The sequence below is a fragment of the Chroicocephalus ridibundus genome, chromosome 7 (genome assembly GCF_963924245.1).
Source record: "Chroicocephalus ridibundus chromosome 7, bChrRid1.1, whole genome shotgun sequence".
Classification (NCBI taxonomy): domain Eukaryota; kingdom Metazoa; phylum Chordata; class Aves; order Charadriiformes; family Laridae; genus Chroicocephalus; species Chroicocephalus ridibundus.
In genome coordinates this window covers 26,880,256-26,899,607 of record NC_086290.1, presented here as the reverse complement: position 1 = coordinate 26,899,607, position 19,352 = coordinate 26,880,256, and the positions used below count along the sequence as shown (strand labels likewise).

The following is a 19,352-nucleotide window of genomic DNA, read 5'->3' as shown; positions in this document are numbered from 1 at the left end:
TGCACTTTACCTTTGACTTATTACAGCTTTATCATTATTTTTCACTGGTTGACTGTGGGTCCATTGGTTGATTATGGATCAGTTTATAACTGGAATATGTAAAGTACCCCAAAAATGTGCAATAGAAATCCAACTCATTGCTCCAAAATGCCAGTTTGCAAATGTGTTTTTAAAAGTCAAGACACATTAATTTTATCTAAGCCCCCCTATGTAGCCAAAGCAGGCTTGGAATGACTTTGAATCCTATCATTTGAAGTCATCGGAGTGATTACAGTAGAAGGTCTGCTTTTTGTCCATCTTCTATATTTATTTAATGAAATAGCTTTATTTTAAGAAAAGGGATATTTTTTTACATCCTTCTAATACAATTCATTCAAGCTCTGTTTCAGACATTTATTAGTATGACATACTATGAGAAAATCATATTGCCCAGGAGTTTTGCATGTGAAGGGACTGTGAATTCAGATCTTAAATTATCTAAACTTGAAGCAGTAATAGTTGTAGTGAAGGCTACTTGGTAGCTGAAGTACGTTTTGAAATTCTGAACGCTTTCAAAATTCACATTCTTTGAAAAGTTATTTGAAAATCACTTGTGCGAAAAGACTAACAGAGGTTATACTGTTAAACTTGAACACAAAGCAACTGTTCATTGTCCTTCAGCTTGCAAGATATATATTTGCTTTCAAGGGGAGCTCTAATATTTGTCATCTTTAACTGAATGAAATCACAGATACTTTTACATGTGGATTTTATTATATGAATTGGTTTATAAGCCTGCTATTTAACATGATTATATGAATTACGAACTGTGATTTTATTTCTTTTATAATCTTTGTAGAGCTTGCCATTATTTTTACATGTCTATGTCTGGCATTATGCACCTTTGAAACTGTGCCAGGAATATTTATTGTCCTCTTTCTGGCATTCTGTGACTCCGTGGTTCCGTTTGGTTTCCAACCAGAACAAAGCTTATTAGCAGATCCAGTTCTTGGTACTTTGCTGAAAACAATTTTATATGTAAATTTAATACTTCATTAAAGTAGACTCTTGTAACAATCAGGAGTGTGTACGGAATGCATTTAACGTAGGTAATGTTCTATCTACCATTTTGAGCAGTTATCAAAAGCAAAATATATGTACTAATTAGAACTTTCCTTCTCATTGCCTGTCTCCTCCAGCTTGACTAATAAGAAAGCACTAAAACGCAGTCAGGTTGAATAGAACCGGGACACCGTCCCCGCGCTTCTCTGTGCTCGGCACACACACGCAGCAGGAAGAACAGGACTTTTGCATTCGCCCCTTGAATCACATTTACTTGAATCCAAATTCCATTAATCTTAATCAATTAGAACTCCTCTTAAGGTCAACAGGAGTTTCATTCAAATTAGTTCGTAATTTGGCCCTCGTTTTCTTGGGTTAGTTCCCACTTTGCCCAGTAGGCACAACCATATTAAAAAGGCCATTGGAAAGCATTCTTTATTTTATTTAGCTTCAAGGAAATAGATGTTAATAAAACTTAAGGATGTACTTATGTGTTTATTAAAGAGAAGGAATCCTGTTGAATCAGAACCCTAATTTGTTTAAAGAGCAAACTGCTCCAGGAAGCAAAAATAATATAGCTGGCTTAGGTATTAGTACAGCTCAAGTACTTTCAGGGAGAATAATCATGCTTTCATTTGGAGACTAGGGAAAATTGATGTAGTATGGTTTTTTACAGAACATTGAGTTATTGTTTATACAGTCATTTTTCTAACTATAAACATATATTACTCATTATAACCATTAAAGAGTCAGAAGCCTGAAGTCATGCCCATCAGGGAAGGGAATGTACTTATATGTGTATAATAACTGCTTCTAAAACTTCATCCATGATTTGAAGCATAACTTATCTGGAATAGAGGCAAAACCATCTTTCTGCTTCTCATGGGACGATTTCACACTAGGCTTCTTCTGTTTGTTCATGAGATCTTAATGACGGAATAAACACATGCATTTCAGCGCTTTATGAGAAATCACTTTCCTGATTCATTGTGCCACAAAAATAAACCAAAATTTAACCACGTTCCTAAACATACCGTAGGAGATTTACAGTACTCAAATGAAAACGAGACTGCCATTCGCACTTTAAACTTGAGGGTCTTTTAAGTACGGAAAAGTTCACACTATAGGGTATCAACCAAGAGGTTTAAGACACAGAGATTTTTTTTTAATTTTATTTAAAGATTTTAAATGGTTACATTTTTGCTACAGAACAATAATATAAATAGCAATAGTAATAATAACAATTGTAATAATAATAACAGTAATAGTAATATTGCAATAATATTAGTAACAGCAACAATGACAGTGATATTGATGGCAACAGCAATAGCAAGTAACAGTAAGTAGTAGCAATAATAGTATTAGTAATAATAACAATTATTATTAATCAAAAGCAAAGGTCTTAATCACAAGAATAATTCATTGAACGGAAAACTTGATGTTGGCTTTTTCTGATGATTGTATGCAACTGTTAAAAGGTATCTTTTAACCTGATGGATTATATATTTCTTTTTGAGGGAACAGTTTGTCAGGAAGACTCAGATGCAAAAGACTTCACGAAAGTGCTGTAGCATTGAAATACACTACATGATAAAATACCAAAAAGCTCAGGGCATTGTCAACTGCAAGAATACAGACATCTGACACTGCAAATATTACAGCTGGATCAGAACATAAAAAGAAGCATATACTATAACATACAAAAAATGAAATCAAAGCTATGATATCTTCCTCAGTGATGCTGTTGCAGAGCGCATTTCTAAAGCACATCATGCCAAAACAGAGCACTGAAGCCATCCCACCTGGGGAGCACCACCTTTTTTGTATGCTCTGAAACAATTAAAATGTCATGAATAAACCACCATTTATTTGGTTAATCCATTTTTAAGCCTTTCTTGCAGCTTCCGATTTATATCTGCCTCGTGGCTTCAGGCCTCAAGTCTTTCTAGCTGACCAGTTCTCTCTACAAGGGCTCTGACAGTCCATTGCGATCTGAAAATTTTTCTGTAGATCTTTTCCTAGTCCCAGTCCTAACTGACACTTGCAAAAAACCAAGAAAATAGTCTGGAGCCATCCCAATCAGTCATGTCAGCTAAGAGTAAAGTGCAGGTTTGATGTAACTTTTACTACAGACATGCCCACATGAGGAAGTTACTAGTTACATATGTATTTTCCTGTATTGGTAAAAAATAACACCTTCCTATATTGCTTTATCAAATATATTATTAACTGTTTTTTTTTTTGCACCAAAGCTGAATTATACAGGACATTCACAAACGTGTGTTAATTACTATGTGTTTGTCGCTTATGAAATGCTAGCGTGCACTCATTGTGTTCCGAATGCAGAAGAAACAGAGTCCAGGCCCCGAGAAACACAATCCACTGTTGGCTCGATTCAGTTTTGGCTTAGTGCGAGCAAGTGGCCTGAAGCAAAGCTGTCCTCTTGAGGAATCCCCTGTGGCGTACAGCAACGAGCACAGAACGGCTACCCGAGACAGAGAACGGGGGCTGTTGAGAGAAATTAATTGTTTAGCATAAATAAGTAAGCTTTAATTAGAATAAATTACTTAGGTTTATAATATGGTGTGATTCATGCTGTTTGCCTAGCTTTACTTACCATGAGTGGCTAGATTTAGGCTGTAACAGAGTTAATTTTCTTAGTAATTTTCCTAGCAACTGGTACAGTACTGTGTTTAGTCTTGAGTATGAGAAAAATGTCGATAACGCACTGATGTTTTGGTAGTGTTTTTCCCTAAGTCTGGGACTTTTCAGTTTCACATGTTCTGCCAGCGAACGCAGGTGCACGAGCAGCGTAAAACCAGAAGGTAAGGAGGCTACAGCCATCAGCGGAGACGGCGAATCAACAAGACAAGAGCAGTCAACAGCCTGCCTGCCTGTCTGGACACAGAAAAAGAATCCAAAAGAATTCACAGAAAAAAGAACCCAATAAATGGTTAGAAGACCCCACACCAAAAGTCATCACTGGACTAAAAGACGTGCGAAGGGGTAAAAGCGCATGAGGGGCAGCCGTATAGATTGCAAGAGTGTGACTGCCCAGGGATTTCTTTGTTCAACAGTGTGTGTGTGGAGTCAAAAGGGGCACCCATCGTCTCACTGGGGTCGCCCACTGCGAAGGGACTCTGGTCCAAGCACTGAAAGACTCGGGTGGTGTGTGTGCGATTCCTTGCGTGGTGCGTCAGTGCTCGGGCAGCGGCTTCTCCTTTCACAGGGGCACAGTTCCCCAGCTCTGGTCTGAGCAATGCAGCGTACAGCAGCAACTAATTCAAGACTGCTCTTTCATTGACTAACTGCACTGAAGAAAACTGGTGAGAGGGGGGCACACACAGGACATAGTCAATAGTGGTATGGGTAGTGGAGTTCGTCATCTTCAAGCTATCTACGAACCCTCATATGCTGCAATCCCATCTCCATGTGCAACGTAAACAATGGTTCTGTTTTGACATCTAAAATTCCCATTAACTATATGAGTTAAACTACATGCCCCCCCTAGCCAGGGAAGTTCGAAAGGGACTGCTTTGAGAGGATGCTGAATATACATTGGAAGCCTAAATTAAAAACCTCAAGTAAATACAAATTAGCAACAGTAAGCTTCTCTTAACCAGATAGCATTTTCCTAAGGATATCTACACCCGTATACTTCTTTAGAAAAATAAATTGGACTACTAGGCTAACATATTGCTAACATATACAAGTGTTACTAATGTTACCAAGGGAAAACTCAAAGGCAAAAAAGTCTTAGGGTGTGAGACCAAAACATTTCAAAAGAAGTTTATTACTGATTGTTCAGTGTTCTGCATAAAGGGGGACCGAAAATGCTAAATGCTATCTACGATGCTGGGGAAAATTCTGGAGATGTACTCTGCTGTTAGAGTGGTTATGTAGAATCAGGTTAAACATAAATCCCATGGATAATGAAGGATTTTGAAGGGAATTTATTTAGACTTTTAAATACTCTGTAGGGGGCAGTTTTGAACCAGATGAATGAAAATTTTAAGCTGACTGATTCAAAGTTATGGTTTTATACTCAGTTTTATTATCCTCACCAGCTACATGGGCATCGTTTCTTCTTTTAGGTAGATCTTGGCTTTGAAGCAAACAGGTGTCTGCATGCCGTCACATAACCTCTCATAGCTGAGAGACTTATCTGCATGTAAAGTTCAATAATGGTAGCTAACAACGCTTTTTTAAAAGTACCAGTTAGATAGACTCATAATTGTATAGCGGTGATGAGAACTTCATGGAGGAGGCCTGCATGAAAATCAGTTCTACAACAGGGCCCAAGGACCCAAGTAGAGTCTGAGATCTCCCTCACAATTCCGCTTCAGCCCCGAATTGGGGGCTTGATTCTGCGTCAACTTGAAAATGTTTATGACAGTTCTGGAAAAAGACAGGGGAGAAGCTTCTTGGAGATGCCAGTACTGGCTGCAGCATTTCAAAAAGCCTTTGAATATGTTGTCATTACTATCTGGATTTATTTTAAGTAGATACTGTGCTTGTCTATGGAAAAAGCTGTTAGTACACTTAAATACCAGGAGTGGACTACAGCTGTATTTCATCTGAAACCAAAAAGGATGACATCCTCTCAGCAGAGGGACAGTCATGGCTACAAGGATTTGCAATCACAAGCAGAGGAGAGGCTCACTCACCGAGTCTTTTTCCTCTTGGAAAAGAAGGAACAGTCTAGGTCTCAATGACAAGAATAATGCTGTAGATGTAGGTGACCTCTGTAATCGCATTTCTAGAGCATTTCTAGTATAGTCAGTGGCTCTGCATTGACTGCTGATATTTTGCTTTGAATGAACTTACTTGAAGCCCAGGCTAAACCATGTTTCATAGCTAAAGTTGTTCCTTAGCTGATACTGTAACTAGCTAATACTGTAGAGCAGCAAGATTCATTCTGATCACTGGCAGAAACTAAAAGGACTAATTTCCCAGTGTCAAAACTAAGAATGCCTGGCAGCTGATCAGACTCAGCAGCTCTACTACTGCCCTGGTTTGGGGTAGAACAGAACCAACTATCTGTTCAGTAATTTTACTCCTTAGCAAAGCCGCTTCTGGCTCCCTGAAATTAACACCATATTGTGCAGAAACTGTTATCAGAGTAAGACCAATGTTTAATACCAAGGACTGGTATGCAGAGAGGCTCTTGCTTATACTTATTGCTATGACAACCAAGGTCAGCTAATTTCGTTATTTGCCTCGTTGGAGAGTCAGAAGCAGGAGAGCGTAGAGGGGTCCCACCTGCGGGGAGGAGTGGACAGGATGAGTGACCCAAAACTGACCAATGGGGTATTCCATCTCATCGGCATCACGCTCCGTATAAAAGCTGAGGGATCAGAGGGTCAGCCCTCTTTCTTCAATGGCCAGCCTCCAAGGAGGACTCTGTCTGTTCGTCTGCCTTTGATCTCGATCCGTGTGTTCCTCACTCCAGATCTGGAATACAGTTCCCACCCATCGCTGAGTCCAGTCTGGGACTTCCCCAGTGCCTGCTGGTGACATCATCCTGGGAGCTTGATCTGGTTTTGTATTTATTGTACCTATTGCATTATTTCCTTTTTATTTTATTAATAGTTTTTCATTGAAGTAGTTTAGTTCCTTCTAAACTCATAAATCTCTTTATCTCTCCTCCTCCTCTCCTCGGAGCGGGAGGAGGGGGAGAGCATTTGTCATCTCAGCATTGGCCAATTCGGCCTAAACCATGACAACAACTTAAAGCTTGAAGCTGATTGTGTCGCCTGAAAAGGTGGTGGGATATTTTGTTTGTCCTCCCCTAGCCTAAGGGCCTTGCCTACTCTGTTTGGATTTAAATTACTTTTGAAATTGGTGTACTGAGTCTGGCTGGAATTAAGTTCACTTTCTTCATGGCAGACTGTATGCTGCTGTGTTTTGGATTTTGCGACTAAACCAGCACTGGTAACACAGCAGTGTTTTGGCCATTGCTGAACAGTACTTCCACGGTTTTGAGGCTTTCTCTTTTTCATGCTATGCTCCCTGGGGTGCGGGCAGGAGGTTGGGAGGAGAAACAGCCAGGACAGGGGATCTGAATTGGCCAAAGGGATGTTCCATACCATATAACAGCATACACAGCAATGAAACTGGGGCAACAGAATAAGAAGGTTGCAGGGTGGTGCCTTCCAGGGTCGACAATTTCTCAGATGCTGGCTGGGCATCAGTCTTCTTGTGGGAGGTGGTGTGTTTTTTCCCTTGCATAAACTTTTTTTCTTTCCTTCACCTACCTGCTAAACTCTCTTTTAACCCAACCCGTAAGTATTTTTTACTTTAACTCTCCTTATTCTCCCCACCATCCCGCTGAGGGGAGTAAGCAAGAGGCTGTGTCAACCCACCACAATTGGAAACCCCCCCCAGCATTTATAGGCTGTATTACGATGCGTTGTTACATACAAGTTCAACAATGCAGGGTCAGCTGAAGCTATACAGCTTCTGCATGTGAATTTCCACTTCAGGGCACTCTGAAGGACTTTCTTCCACGTCTGTGCACGTGCTCCCGCTTGTGTAGCCGCAGTGGCAAAACTTCTGAGTAGGGCACTGAAGACCTTGTGAGAAAGACGGTGCAGAGTAAGTATTGTCTGTTCCTCAGTCCTCTCGGCATGGGACAGGCGATGACAGCTGTCAGCCAAGAAAGGACACCACATAAAAGAACTGATAAAGCAGAGCACCAGGAGAGAGGGCACTGTTACTGCAGCAATGTAAATTGAAGAAATAGAGAGCGCTGCTTCTCTCCAAAAACGGTTGCCTACTGGAATGAAGGGGGCACTGAGGGGTCTTCTCCTGTGGCCCTGCGGGGAGCCCAGTGCCTGCGAACACGCACCCACCACAGCCTCTGTCAGCACCTGCTTCATCGGCAGCGACTGATCGTCCTCAGCCAGGAGGCTGCTGCAAACCCTCACACGACAGCCTGACCCTCGTGTTCCTCGGTTTTTGTGTTAAAACACTCTTTTTCCTGTAAATAAGTATCAGAGAGAGCCGCAGGAGGACGGGCTCGGCCTCCCCAGCCCCGCCGTGGCGGTGCGACAGCGGTAGCGGCCTCCGACACCCATCCGCTTCGACTCGGCCGGGCTGGACACGGTCCCCGGGGTACCGTGCCACCGCCTGTGCGCGCCGGGGCCGCGGAGGCACCGCGCTCGCTCGCCCACCGCGTCCCCGGCCACCCGTGGCCACCGCCGGCCGCAGCTTCCCACAACGGCGCGGCCCCTCCCCCGTTCCAGCGCGCCCCGCGGCAGCCAGGCGCTGATTGGTTGCCGGGGGCCGCGCGGTGCCTGATGGGAGCGCCGCCCCGGCAGCCGGGCCCCTCCTTCGGCGGGCGGCGGCGGCAGGATGCGCGGCCCGGCCTGCGGCAGGTACGTGGTGGCGGGGAGGAGCGGCGAGCCCCGAGTGACTCGGCGGTAAGGACTGGCTCCGCCGTGGGCGTGGCGGCGGGAGAAGGGCGCCTGGCGATGTCCGTGACCAGCCTCGGGCCTCGCGTCCCCCGGCGGTGCGGAGGGGCCGAGGCGGAGCAGGGCGGGCGGCGGGTGCTCCCGCCCTCCCCCGCCTCGCCGCTGGCGGGGAAGCGGGGCGGCGGGCCGGGGCGCAGTCTGGGAAGGGGCAGGCAGCGCGTGGCCGGAGGGGGCGGCGGGCGCCTTTTTCGCCCGCCCGGGAGCCGTGGGGGCGGCGGAGCGCTGGTGTTGCCCCGGCTGGCCGGGATGGCGGGCACCGGCAGCCGGAGCTGACCTCTGCCGCCGTCCTCCCTCGGGCTGGCTCACCGGGCCGCTGGCGGCCGTGCTCGCAGGCTCCAAAACAAGGCTAAGGCTCGGCTTCAAAAAAAAAAAAAAAAAAAGCGCCTGGCCCACCGCCTCCTTGCCCCGTCGCGCCCGAGTCACCCTGTGGGAGCTACTTTGCCTTTTTAATTAAGGCTTTACAAAGCATAGGACCTCCCTAGGATGCTTCTAAGCAGAGACAGCTGAAAATGAAGTTTAAAATGGACAAAATTCGGTCTTCCGTTGTAGTTGAAGGGTGCTAGGGCAGGCCAGCAGTAGGTGGTGGGTGATGCTCCGGGTTCTGCCTTGCTTGTCTCCTTGTCCACAGCTGGAGAAACTTTTTATGATCACTGTGGAAGTTTCTGAAGTCAGTAGATTGTGGGAGAATGTGAATTTTGGCTGGGAGCTTAGTGAGCAGAACTGGAGACTCGTTTTGAAAGGGAGAGCTTGTGTTCTTTGTGATGGTAAATAAACTATTTTCATAAAATGAAGTCACTAAGTTCACAAAATACCTAATTTAAAGAGCATTTCCCCTGCTTTCAGGGGAAAGGTCTATATGTCTGTATGCAAAGTCTTGATTTCAAGTCTCTAACTTCCTTTTTTCTTTTAATATGACTTGGCAATATTCAGTCTTGAATTTCAGCATGCCGGTTATTAAAATTCATTTTGGAGACTTTGATTTTTTTTTTTTGGAAGCTTTTAATCTTAAAACATCAACAACATGCTTGAAGAAATTTGAGACTGACTTGATAAAAGTGTAATGAGATAATCAGACTTTTTACCATCTGGATGAGTAGGTTGGTGTATGACTTCTGTAATTGTGCATGATTCATCACTTTTTCAAAAGAGAAACTTTTTCTGCTGTGGCACTTCTGCTTTGCTTTTTACTAATTAAATTGCATATTTTTGGGGTAGAGGAGATGCTGTCGGGAAATTCCAATTTTATTACCCGACTCTCAAAAAAATAAAAAGTAATAGTGTTTTCTTAAGCTTCTACATTAAATGTTTTTTAATGCCTCTGTTGTCTATTTTAAGCCTAGGGATGGCAAATGTTGCAGCTATCTTACTTGTATATTAAATCAGTGATAATATTTGTGGAAATAAGTCCAATTGCAGCAGTGCTCAGTGAGTGGAAAGGACAGCTCTGTGCTAAAGAAATGCAGCCTTCAGAAGGAAAAAGTGCTGTGCAAGAATTTGATGGTTAGAGCATGGGAAGCAAGGAGGACTCTTGCCATGAGCAGTAGGATATTAGTGGTGGATATGTGGAGTGGCAGGTGAGGAGGAGCAGGGAGAGTTTGAAGTGGTTGAAGACAATTTGTGTTGTCATGTCAAAAAGAAGAGAAGGAAAGTAGGAAGAAAAACATCCAAGGCATTCCATAGAAGCCATAGAAAATTCTTCATCTCCTAACTAAGGACTTGGTGACTAAACTGTAAATGTGAGTCTAGTGTTGCTAATCCCTTAATACCTCTTTGGGGAAGGGTTTTGGTGGCATTACTGACTTACCCAGCAGCATACGTAAAGCCTGTCACCATCATAGTTCGTGTAAAATTATGCGCACGGTGACACTTGCCAAACCTGTTCCCCTTCCAGGCATTTGCCAGATGTTTTGACAAAGGTCAGTGTCACCAATGGCTCACAGATAACCTATGCCCAAAAGATCCTCTGTCACTTTTGCTGGAGAGGTTCTGAAACTGTGGCCTAAAGGAAAACAGCATGCAAAAAGGCCCCATGAGTATCTCTGTGTCTCTGCACGTCTGGAACCGAGAACTACTGTTTCGCCTAACAGCAGGGGCAATGCTCGGGAACCAAAATAGTTTTGGGAGCCTTGTGCTAAGTTTACAAACTTCTTGATGGGCTATTTGAGGTAGCTTTCATATTGTTTTGCAAGAAAAATACTGTTTGTCTCTATAGAAATGTTCGAGAAGAAAGTGCCTGCTCAGACCTACTGCAATAGTTGTCATGCAAAAACTGTGTTAGAGAACAGTAATATTGTGTGGGTGAAAAATAAAAATATTGCTGCTGTTTTCCTGAGGTGAATTGCTATAGTAGTGATTAATTTGGGAATTTACTCAAGAGTCCAAGGGGTAACTGTGTTTTTTCTGTAGCTCCCCTCTTTGTGTTAGTAATTTGGCAGCAGAGCTAATTTGTCCACCAGTTCTAGCTTCATTTTGGTAGCGTTTCAAATACAGATTTCCTTGCCTTTAAGGGATCGGGTTTTGAAATCATAGGGCCTGTAGTTCTGGATTCTGAAGTCCTTGGCTTTCTTAGAAGGTGAAGAAGTTACCATACTACAGTAGCGCTTGTGCTAGTGAGCAGTGTGCATCCTGTATTATATTAGTTTGTTCTGACAGTCTCAGACAATTTGGGAACAAATTTGAGTTGAGATTAAGTTTGTTTATCTTTCAATTTTTGGCCAAAGGTAACTTAATAAATAAGATAATCACATTTCTGCCTAACTGGATCAGTGCTTTGTTTTAATAAGTCTCAGTTTAATTCCAGAGTTAAAATGGTTTGAGCACTAGTTGGGATTGAGTATTATTTTACTGTTGGGAGTGCTACAAACTGATCACTCTTTCATTTGCTGGGGGAAAACTTGCGAATTAAGTGGCTGGAGAGAAATTCTGCCATCCTGAGGTTCAAAGTCAATTGATTCCAACTACCTGCCAATGGAAAGTTGCTACGTTTTTGTTTCAGGAACCTAGACCCAGATCATCAAATTAGTGCTGTTCACAAGTTCCAGGTTTACGTAGGGTGAGCTGCTTTTGCACCTTTGGAATTGCTTTAGGGCCATTTGATGTGTCTGTGATTGCGCTGTGCGCAGGGAGCACCTACCAATGTCGTGCTTTCCTACAGCAAGTGAAATCTCTTTGAAACTGATTATTTGAACTTAAAACTGATTGTACAAAGGAATAACAGTAGTGCTACCTGATGTGTTCTTGTTGATGAGAGCTTGAGAAGGAAGTGGATTTATTGGAGAGGAATTTTCTCATAAATAGTAAGATATTAATGCTGGATACCTGGAGTGACAGCTGAAAAGGAACACTGAGAGTTAGGCAGATGGAAATTAGTTTCTTAAATAATCCTGCCTAATAATAAGATTTTAAAATTGTTTTTCTGCTGGTGGATTTTGGTGGCTTTTTTTAGCAGTTATTTTTTGCCTCTGTTTTTGAGGACTCCCCTCTGGTTAAATATTTCCAAAGTAAAAATAAATTTGGCCACATCAAGGCTGATCAACTAACTTAAAAGAATGGCCTATGAAACAGAAGACTGCATTTTAAAATAATGTGTAGGTAGATAACTAGACAATGTCTTTATGTGATATCTTTATTCCTTTAGATATTGGAATAAACTTGTGAATCTTGAATTATGCTGTTAGATTGCTCCTAAGTGCTTAATGCTTCACTTCTAGCTGTGAATTCTTGTAGAAGATTGATAGCTCTGTCAACATTTGCCCACGATAGAAGATGGGTGGATTAATTTCAAGATGGAGGGTAAGTAAAATTGTGTAGCAATATACTAATCTTTAGTCTAGAAGATGGGGTTATGCAGGACATGTTTCTTAATGCCTATTGGTTGACTGTTAATGCTGGTTGAATGTTAGTGCTAGACTTTTCCCATTAATATGCCACTTAAAAGTCCAGTAGTGAGACATAATGACCAAAAATTCCCAAATCCCTAAACTGTGAAACTGTGCAGCTGTCCTTTATTTCCTTTGCAGTACCAGGCCTGGCAGTGGTTTGGTTAACTTATAAAAATACAGTTTTAACTCTTTCTGTAAATCTAAATGGTTCTGTGGTGCTTCATCAGGATAGGTAGAGCAGCATTTGTGATTTGAAAGATTGGTGGCTATTTTAGGTGAAAATGGATACATTCAGAATATCATTCTATGTCTGTTTCAACAAATATTCTGGTAGCGACTTACATCTATACAAATCTTTCTTCTTAACAGTTTTTACTGGGTTTTGTGTTAATGAATGGTGTACTGAGTTTATGAGGAAGAGGCATGAGGCTTTTGGCTACTCTCCTGGCAGGTGTGAATTGTTTGAGTTTGCCTTTGCATATTATCAATTGATTTCTGAGCCTCCCACACAAAACTCCTTTGAAGGCGAAAGTTTAGGTGAAATGTCAGTTTTGTGTAACAGAAAGAAACTTGCTTTCATGGGGATATAGTGTGGGCTATAGTTTTTGAATTTGTGGCCTGAAGGGTGGGGCAAGATAGTGGCTTTATACTTCTTAGGAATTAGGAAGGATTCCTAAAAGGTGGATTCCAGGTTGCTCCTAAGGGGAATTTTACTGGAGATGCTAACACTTATTTGCAGTTGCTTATAATTTATTTAGAGCATGAGTCTTTGTGTGGAATGAACAGTAATACAAAGCTTAAGTTTTCAGGTTAGGGCTTCCTGTATATATTCTCTCTGTTTTGCCAATTCCCTCCACTCATCAGTTCTTCTTGTTTTACTTCCCACTCACACACCCATTATTGCTGTACATGCATTATAGGTTTTCATCTTTTGTGGTGTAGGAGAGGAGCCTTCAGTTAATAGTAATACCAACTGTAAAACAGTGGTTCATTACAGTGCTTTCTGTTTGCCACTATTAAAGTAGGAAAAATTCTTACCTGTATGTAAAATGGACAATACATTAATCTGTTATCGTAGAAGGGACCTCAAAGATCATCTGGTCCAACCTTTCTTGGCAAAAGCACGGCTTAGACAAGATGGCCCAGCACCCTGTCCAGCTGAATCTTAACAGTGTCCACTGTTGGGGACTCCACCACTTCCCTGGGGAGATTATTCCAATGGCTGATTGTTCTCACTGTGAACAGTTTTCCTCCTGCCTCCAATCGGAATCTCCCCAGGAATAACTGGTACCCATTAGCCCATATCTTCTCCATGTGACTCCTTGTGAAAAGGGGATCTCCATTGTCTTTGTGGCCACCCTTTAAATAATGGAATGTGGTGATAAGGTCTCCCCTAAGCCTTTGTCAAAGCTGAACAAACCCAGTTCTCTCAGCCTTTCCTTCAGTCCTTTGACCGTCTACGTGTCCCTTCTGGACCCTCTCCAGCCTGTCCGCATCTCTTTTTGTATAGCAGGGACCAAAACTGAATGCAGTATTCCAGGTGTGGCCTCACAAGTGCTGAGTGGAGTGGGATAATGACTTCTTTGTCTCTGCTGGTGGCATCCTTGTTGATGCAGCCCACCACCCTGTTGGCTTTCTTAGCTGCTGCAGCACACTGTTCATATTGAGCTTGTTGTCCACCAGGACCACCCAGGTCCCTTTCCACAGAGCTGTTCCCCAGCCAGGTAGATCCCAGCCTGTGCTTCACTCCTGGGTTATGTTTTCCCAGCTGCAAGACCTTACACTTGTCCTTGTCGAACTTCATAAGGTTCTTGCTAGCCTACTCTTCCAGCCTATCCAGCTCTTCTTGCAGGGTGTCTCTGCCTTCTGAACTGTCCACTTCCCCGCTTGGTTTGGTGTCATCAGCAAGCTTTGTCAGGGTACGCAGATCAGTTATGAAGATCTTAAACAACGTTGGGCCCAGTATCGATCCCTGGGGGACCCCACTTGTGACAGGTTGCCAGTTTGAGAAGGAGCTATTTACCACCACCCTCCGGGTGCAGCCGTCAGCCAGTTCCCCACCCACCGCACAGACCACTTGTCTAGACCATAACGCATCAGTTTCTCTAGGAGGGCGCTATGCAGAACTGTGTCGAAAGACTTGGAGAAATTCAGCTATAAAACGTCCACCGCTCGCCCCTCATCAACCAAACTGGTTATTTTGTTGTAGAAGGCATATGAAGCATATGAATAAGTCGTCTTGTTAGAAAACTGTTAATGCACTGTAAATGTTAACGTCCTCAAAATACCGACTTTTTTTTTAGTCAGATTAACATCTTTGTTCTTTCCTTTGTAAGCAGGCAAAGCCTTCCACTGTAGAAGTATTAGAAAAAATTGACAAGGTATGTATTTGCTCTTTGGTGTTTTGTTTCGTTTTAGGTTTGAAAGATGCATCCTTTTTGCTGGCCATGTTTTTCTTTTACATTAGGTAAAATACTGTCATGGAATTCTAAATTATTTTGATAATTATTCCAGTTGAATATACTAGAGATTCTGAGTTTCAGATGAGATGCACTGCTACCTTTTTTCCCCTTACTATTAGTCATTTTAAAAAAAAAACAACATCCGTATAATAGATAGTAAGAAACTACAGTTTAAATATTTATTTGGAGAGCCTGAAATGGGATTGAATGTGAAGTTGGCTTGATTACACAATATAATTGTAACTAATGGTTAAACTCCCATGTAATGGTAAATGTCACTAATGCAAGGTTCCATTCATCAGGCTCATTAGAAAAGCTTCAATGTGTGGTTTTAAGTGTAAGAATTGTAACTGTAGTGGTTGTAAGTAGGGTCAGGGGCAGAATAACTGAATAGATGGTTCAGTAATCAATTCTGATTTTTTTTTTTAGCCAGAATTTGTGACAGATGTCTGTACTCTATGGGGAAATTAACTGTTTTGAAATATGCTGCTGATATTTTTTGTTTTCCTTTTAATGAAAGTGTGAGTACTCCTGTTATCACTTGAAGTGCAGTCAAAATGGTAACATAGTAGGGCATTGCTTAATCACTTATTAATATGCCAAAATCATCATTCGAATGTTCAGGATTTCACTCTTAATGTGAGGAAAATACTGAAATGAAAACATGTGAAATGATGGAGACTTTTCAGCAATTTCCCATGTTAGTAGAAAAGTATTAGAAGCATTTGAAATTTTACAGGTGCCTGATTAAAGTTTTGGGATGCGAAGTATGGTTGGTAGGGATTTATGTGATCATAAAGACTGCCATTCATAACATATTAGCGTTTTCCACTTGTTCCAAATATACCAACGCATTACAAATAGGAAAAAGTGCTGATCTGTAATATTTCTTCCCAATAGCGATGTGTTACTGCTAATACAGTGCAAGTGGCCCATATCATAACCTTAATAGTGTTATGTATTTATGCTGTGAAAGCTATCTTTGGGCAAATATTGTCATTTATCAAAAAGCTGCTTGACTTTTTTTTTAATCAAGTATCAAATTGATAGGGCTAATTTTAGCAAGCACTTAAAGGCAGCTTAGTAAAACCACCAACTTAATTTCACTAATAAGGTTGAACCCTGTTTATTTACAGGAAATACAGACATTAGAAGAATTTAGAGAAAAAAATCAGAGGCTACAGAAACTATGGGTTGGAAGGCTGCTTCTCTACTCTTCACTCCTTTACCTTATCACCTGCTTAATCGTATATTTGTGGTGTCTTCCTGATGAATGGACAGCAAGGTTGATTATGACACTTCCATTTTTTGCGTTTCCATTGATGTAAGTAAATATACCTTTTTTTTTTTTTAAACTGATCTCCCTTTGATAAAAGGAGATGGAAAATACATCACAGCAGGGGTGTGGGTTTGCTTTTGACAATCCTTGAGTTGTCATAACTTGCTGAATTTTTTTCTTTTAAAATAAATCCAAGTTGTTGGGCAGACACTTTCATTGAAGGAAATGTGTCTCATGGGTCTGGGTTTAGTGTAGAACTAAGTCTTACTATAAAAAGATGTTAGCATCTAAAGTTACTTGAATTATCAAAATTATACCAGGGCTAGAGACACACCTGGATCTGAACACCTGTGAAGTAGTGTAATATAAGTAGAAGAATGTTATCTGGGGTTTTATTTCTACTTCTGTTTGGAAGAGTATCACTGTGTCATCAAAGTGACCTAGAGTTTGTCACCTGCATGTAAAATGCAGTGTATAAAATTGTGTAAAAAATACAGAATGAATGGAGAAACTTACTTTTACATACTAGGTGACTGTTAACACAGAATTGACTTGAAAGGTCACCAACCTAAATATGTTGAGGACTAGTTTTACATGATTAGCTGTTTTTCTGGAAAGTAATTGATTGTTTTCTTCAACCAGAAAATATCCTAAAATCATTGGATATGAATAGGAGGAAGTATTGTCTACTTTTTTGTTCCACTGAGCTGATTGGCTCCTCATCCTCACGAGTGGCTTTTGATTTCTAAGACGACTATTTTTCTAAAAATAACAAAATGGGCCCCCACCTCACTAAACAGCGGCTTCCCTGCCTCCCCTTCCCCCAGACCATCAAGGAGGAGAAGTGGCCTACTGAACATCTTTCCTGCTGATGGGGAGCATAGTGTATTTACAAACTGCCTGAAATGAAGATCCTAAATACTGTCCATATTCGTACAGCATCTTTGTATGAAAACATGAAGTTGTCAGTGCCGTAGCTTTAGACTTGAAAGGCAAAGTCAAATGTAAATATTTAAGGCTTTGCAGGTTTGATTAGTGTGGGTCAGCATAACATAATATGCAAAAAACCCAACATGAAGATGCTTTTTGTACAATGTGCATAGCACTATGACGTACTAATATGCTGCTGTTATGGGATCCTGTGGAGAAGATACATGGGCAGCAATATCTTGACTATAAGGATTAATATAGAAATTAAAGCTCAAATTAATCTTTGGCAGCAATATGAATTGATTTTGTTCTTAAGGACAAGGACTTGAAAGTCTTTGTTGTTAGCATGTGAGGCTTGCTCATGTTAACAGGGAAGGTTTGTAGAAGTAGTATTGCCAGCCTCCCTTCACTTAAGTATTTTAGGATTAGTGTAGAAATGAAAACTTTTATTACTTGAAGGTGGTGGCTTCTACTGTTGTGGTGTGGATTTTCATATTGGGTTTTTATTTTCTAGTTTTTGTCCTTCAATACTTGGGTGTTTTTTTTGAATGTTGGGTTTCTATAAAATTCTGAATTGGATATTGGCTTACTCATGTTTAGAATTAGACTGTTCTCTTACGACTTGCAACTGTTTATCTGATTTTTCTCTTAAGCTATTCCCCTTCAGCTTTTCTTGGCAGATATGAATGGCAAGTAACTGCCAGCTTGTCTTCATTCTCGGTCAAGAGGTGACTCCATGCTGAATGCCTGGTGCCACCCAGTAATAGCTCTAGAGATTTTTCAGCCCTAATCAGACTGGAATATGTCTGTCTTGTCCAGCATGCAGTCAGTCACCAACTTATTTATGCCTTAGGTCATTCCCTCAGGGTCTCAGCAAGTTACTGATGCTGGACAGAGTGAGTTAGGTTGTAGGAATATACAGCATCATTAATTTTAAATGTATATTGAAATATCTGAGAAGTTGAAGAAATATATTAGCACATTAAAAGGATGCTCTTCTTGAAATGACTTTCATTTGAATTAGGTTCTGTTCCATCTTGTGTGTTCTGATTTTCAGAGAAATATGTTTTTATTTTGTAACGTTGGTCTGAAATGGTCTACTATTAAACTTCACCTCGAAGCTCTTAAAGGGGAAATGTTTTTTATTTCATGAAGTCCTACCATATATCCATTAGCTTAGAATACAGCTTTAGGTAGAAGACTATTAAGCATACAGTAAAAAAGAAATAATGTTTTTGCCTGTGTAACATAGTCTTCGAGGCAGTTCAGACCCTGTAAAACATTAATTTCTTTTGATACTTGATGAAGAGACACGTCTTGCATTGTGTAAGCTGGCAAAGCCATCCGTATTCTTAGAGTAGCTATTACAGCACGCCTTTGAATGTGGAATAGAGTTAAACTTCTTTCTCTGTTTCTCTGACCTTGGGAGGTTACTCTTGCATTCCAGTTCTCTTGTCTAACTTAACTCAGGTTGTCTTGTTAATACTTGAAAGCATTTTGAACTGGGAAGCCATTACATAAATGCAAAAGGTGTTCTTATGAATTGTTGAAACTCTATTTGGCATCTTATAGCCTTTTGCCTGCTTTCTTACGCTAGCTGTTATTCAGAGAACCTTTCTAGCCTTTAAGAATTTTTTTTTTCCTTAAATGAAACGTTTAGGTGTTATTATATAGTTCTTGGCACTACGAGGGTTTTGGATAAGATGCTTGGAAGTATGAGATCTGCCACTTGGTTTAGGCTGAGTAACTTGCCAGGAGAAGTGTCAACTTAATAATTATAAGCAATTCTAAGCTTTTAAAACATATTAAGTCCTGATGATTGAAGAGAGACCTTTCAAATGTAAAATGATCATAGATCAGTTTAACTTTATCTTGAGCACAGATAAACTGATCCATTGTTTGAGTTAAGTCAGCTGAAACTGAGAGGATTCAGAGCTCTGTAGAATCGCCAGGAGTCGGGTCAGTTAACTCTGCTCGGGAGAGCATTTGTACAATAGCTGTATCTCATGGTTTTCATTGGTATTGAATTCTTCCCACAAATCACCCAGGTCTTAATTTTGGTCATTAACTGGTAAGCTTGGTTTTTTGGATAACATGCATCATAAATCTATCAAATAAGGAGTGATGACTAAGGAAGTTTCACCTAGCTATGCATACCTTGATTTTTAAAAAGTTCCCACTGAACATTTTAGCAAGTGATGATCTTCCTTGCTGCTGCTTCCTTAGTATTTCTACCTATAATAGAACCTGGTTAAATTTTAATAGACAGGACGATTTTATTTAG

At 41.1% G+C, this 19,352-nt stretch overlaps 1 protein-coding gene across 5 annotated transcripts in view; it reads left to right on the top strand.

The window, feature by feature from the left end:
• Window positions 1–8,344: 8,344 nt before the first annotated feature.
• The window catches only part of LNPK (lunapark, ER junction formation factor), a 56,080-nt gene continuing 45,072 nt past the window's right edge, over window positions 8,345–19,352 (top strand). For 2 of the 5 annotated variants that reach the window (XR_010072026.1, XM_063341707.1), the window contains exons 1-4: window positions 8,345–8,420; window positions 12,227–12,308; window positions 14,734–14,778; window positions 15,996–16,183. Coding sequence is in view for 4 of the 5 variants with exons in the window: in XM_063341707.1 (XP_063197777.1) it covers window positions 12,282–12,308; window positions 14,734–14,778; window positions 15,996–16,183 (260 nt within the window). In the remaining variant the exon portion in view is untranslated. Of the gene's footprint in view, window positions 8,466–12,226; window positions 12,309–14,733; window positions 14,779–15,995; window positions 16,184–19,352 lie in introns of all 5 variants that reach the window. The other 3 variants (XM_063341709.1, XM_063341710.1, XM_063341708.1) reach the window with 3 other exon arrangements.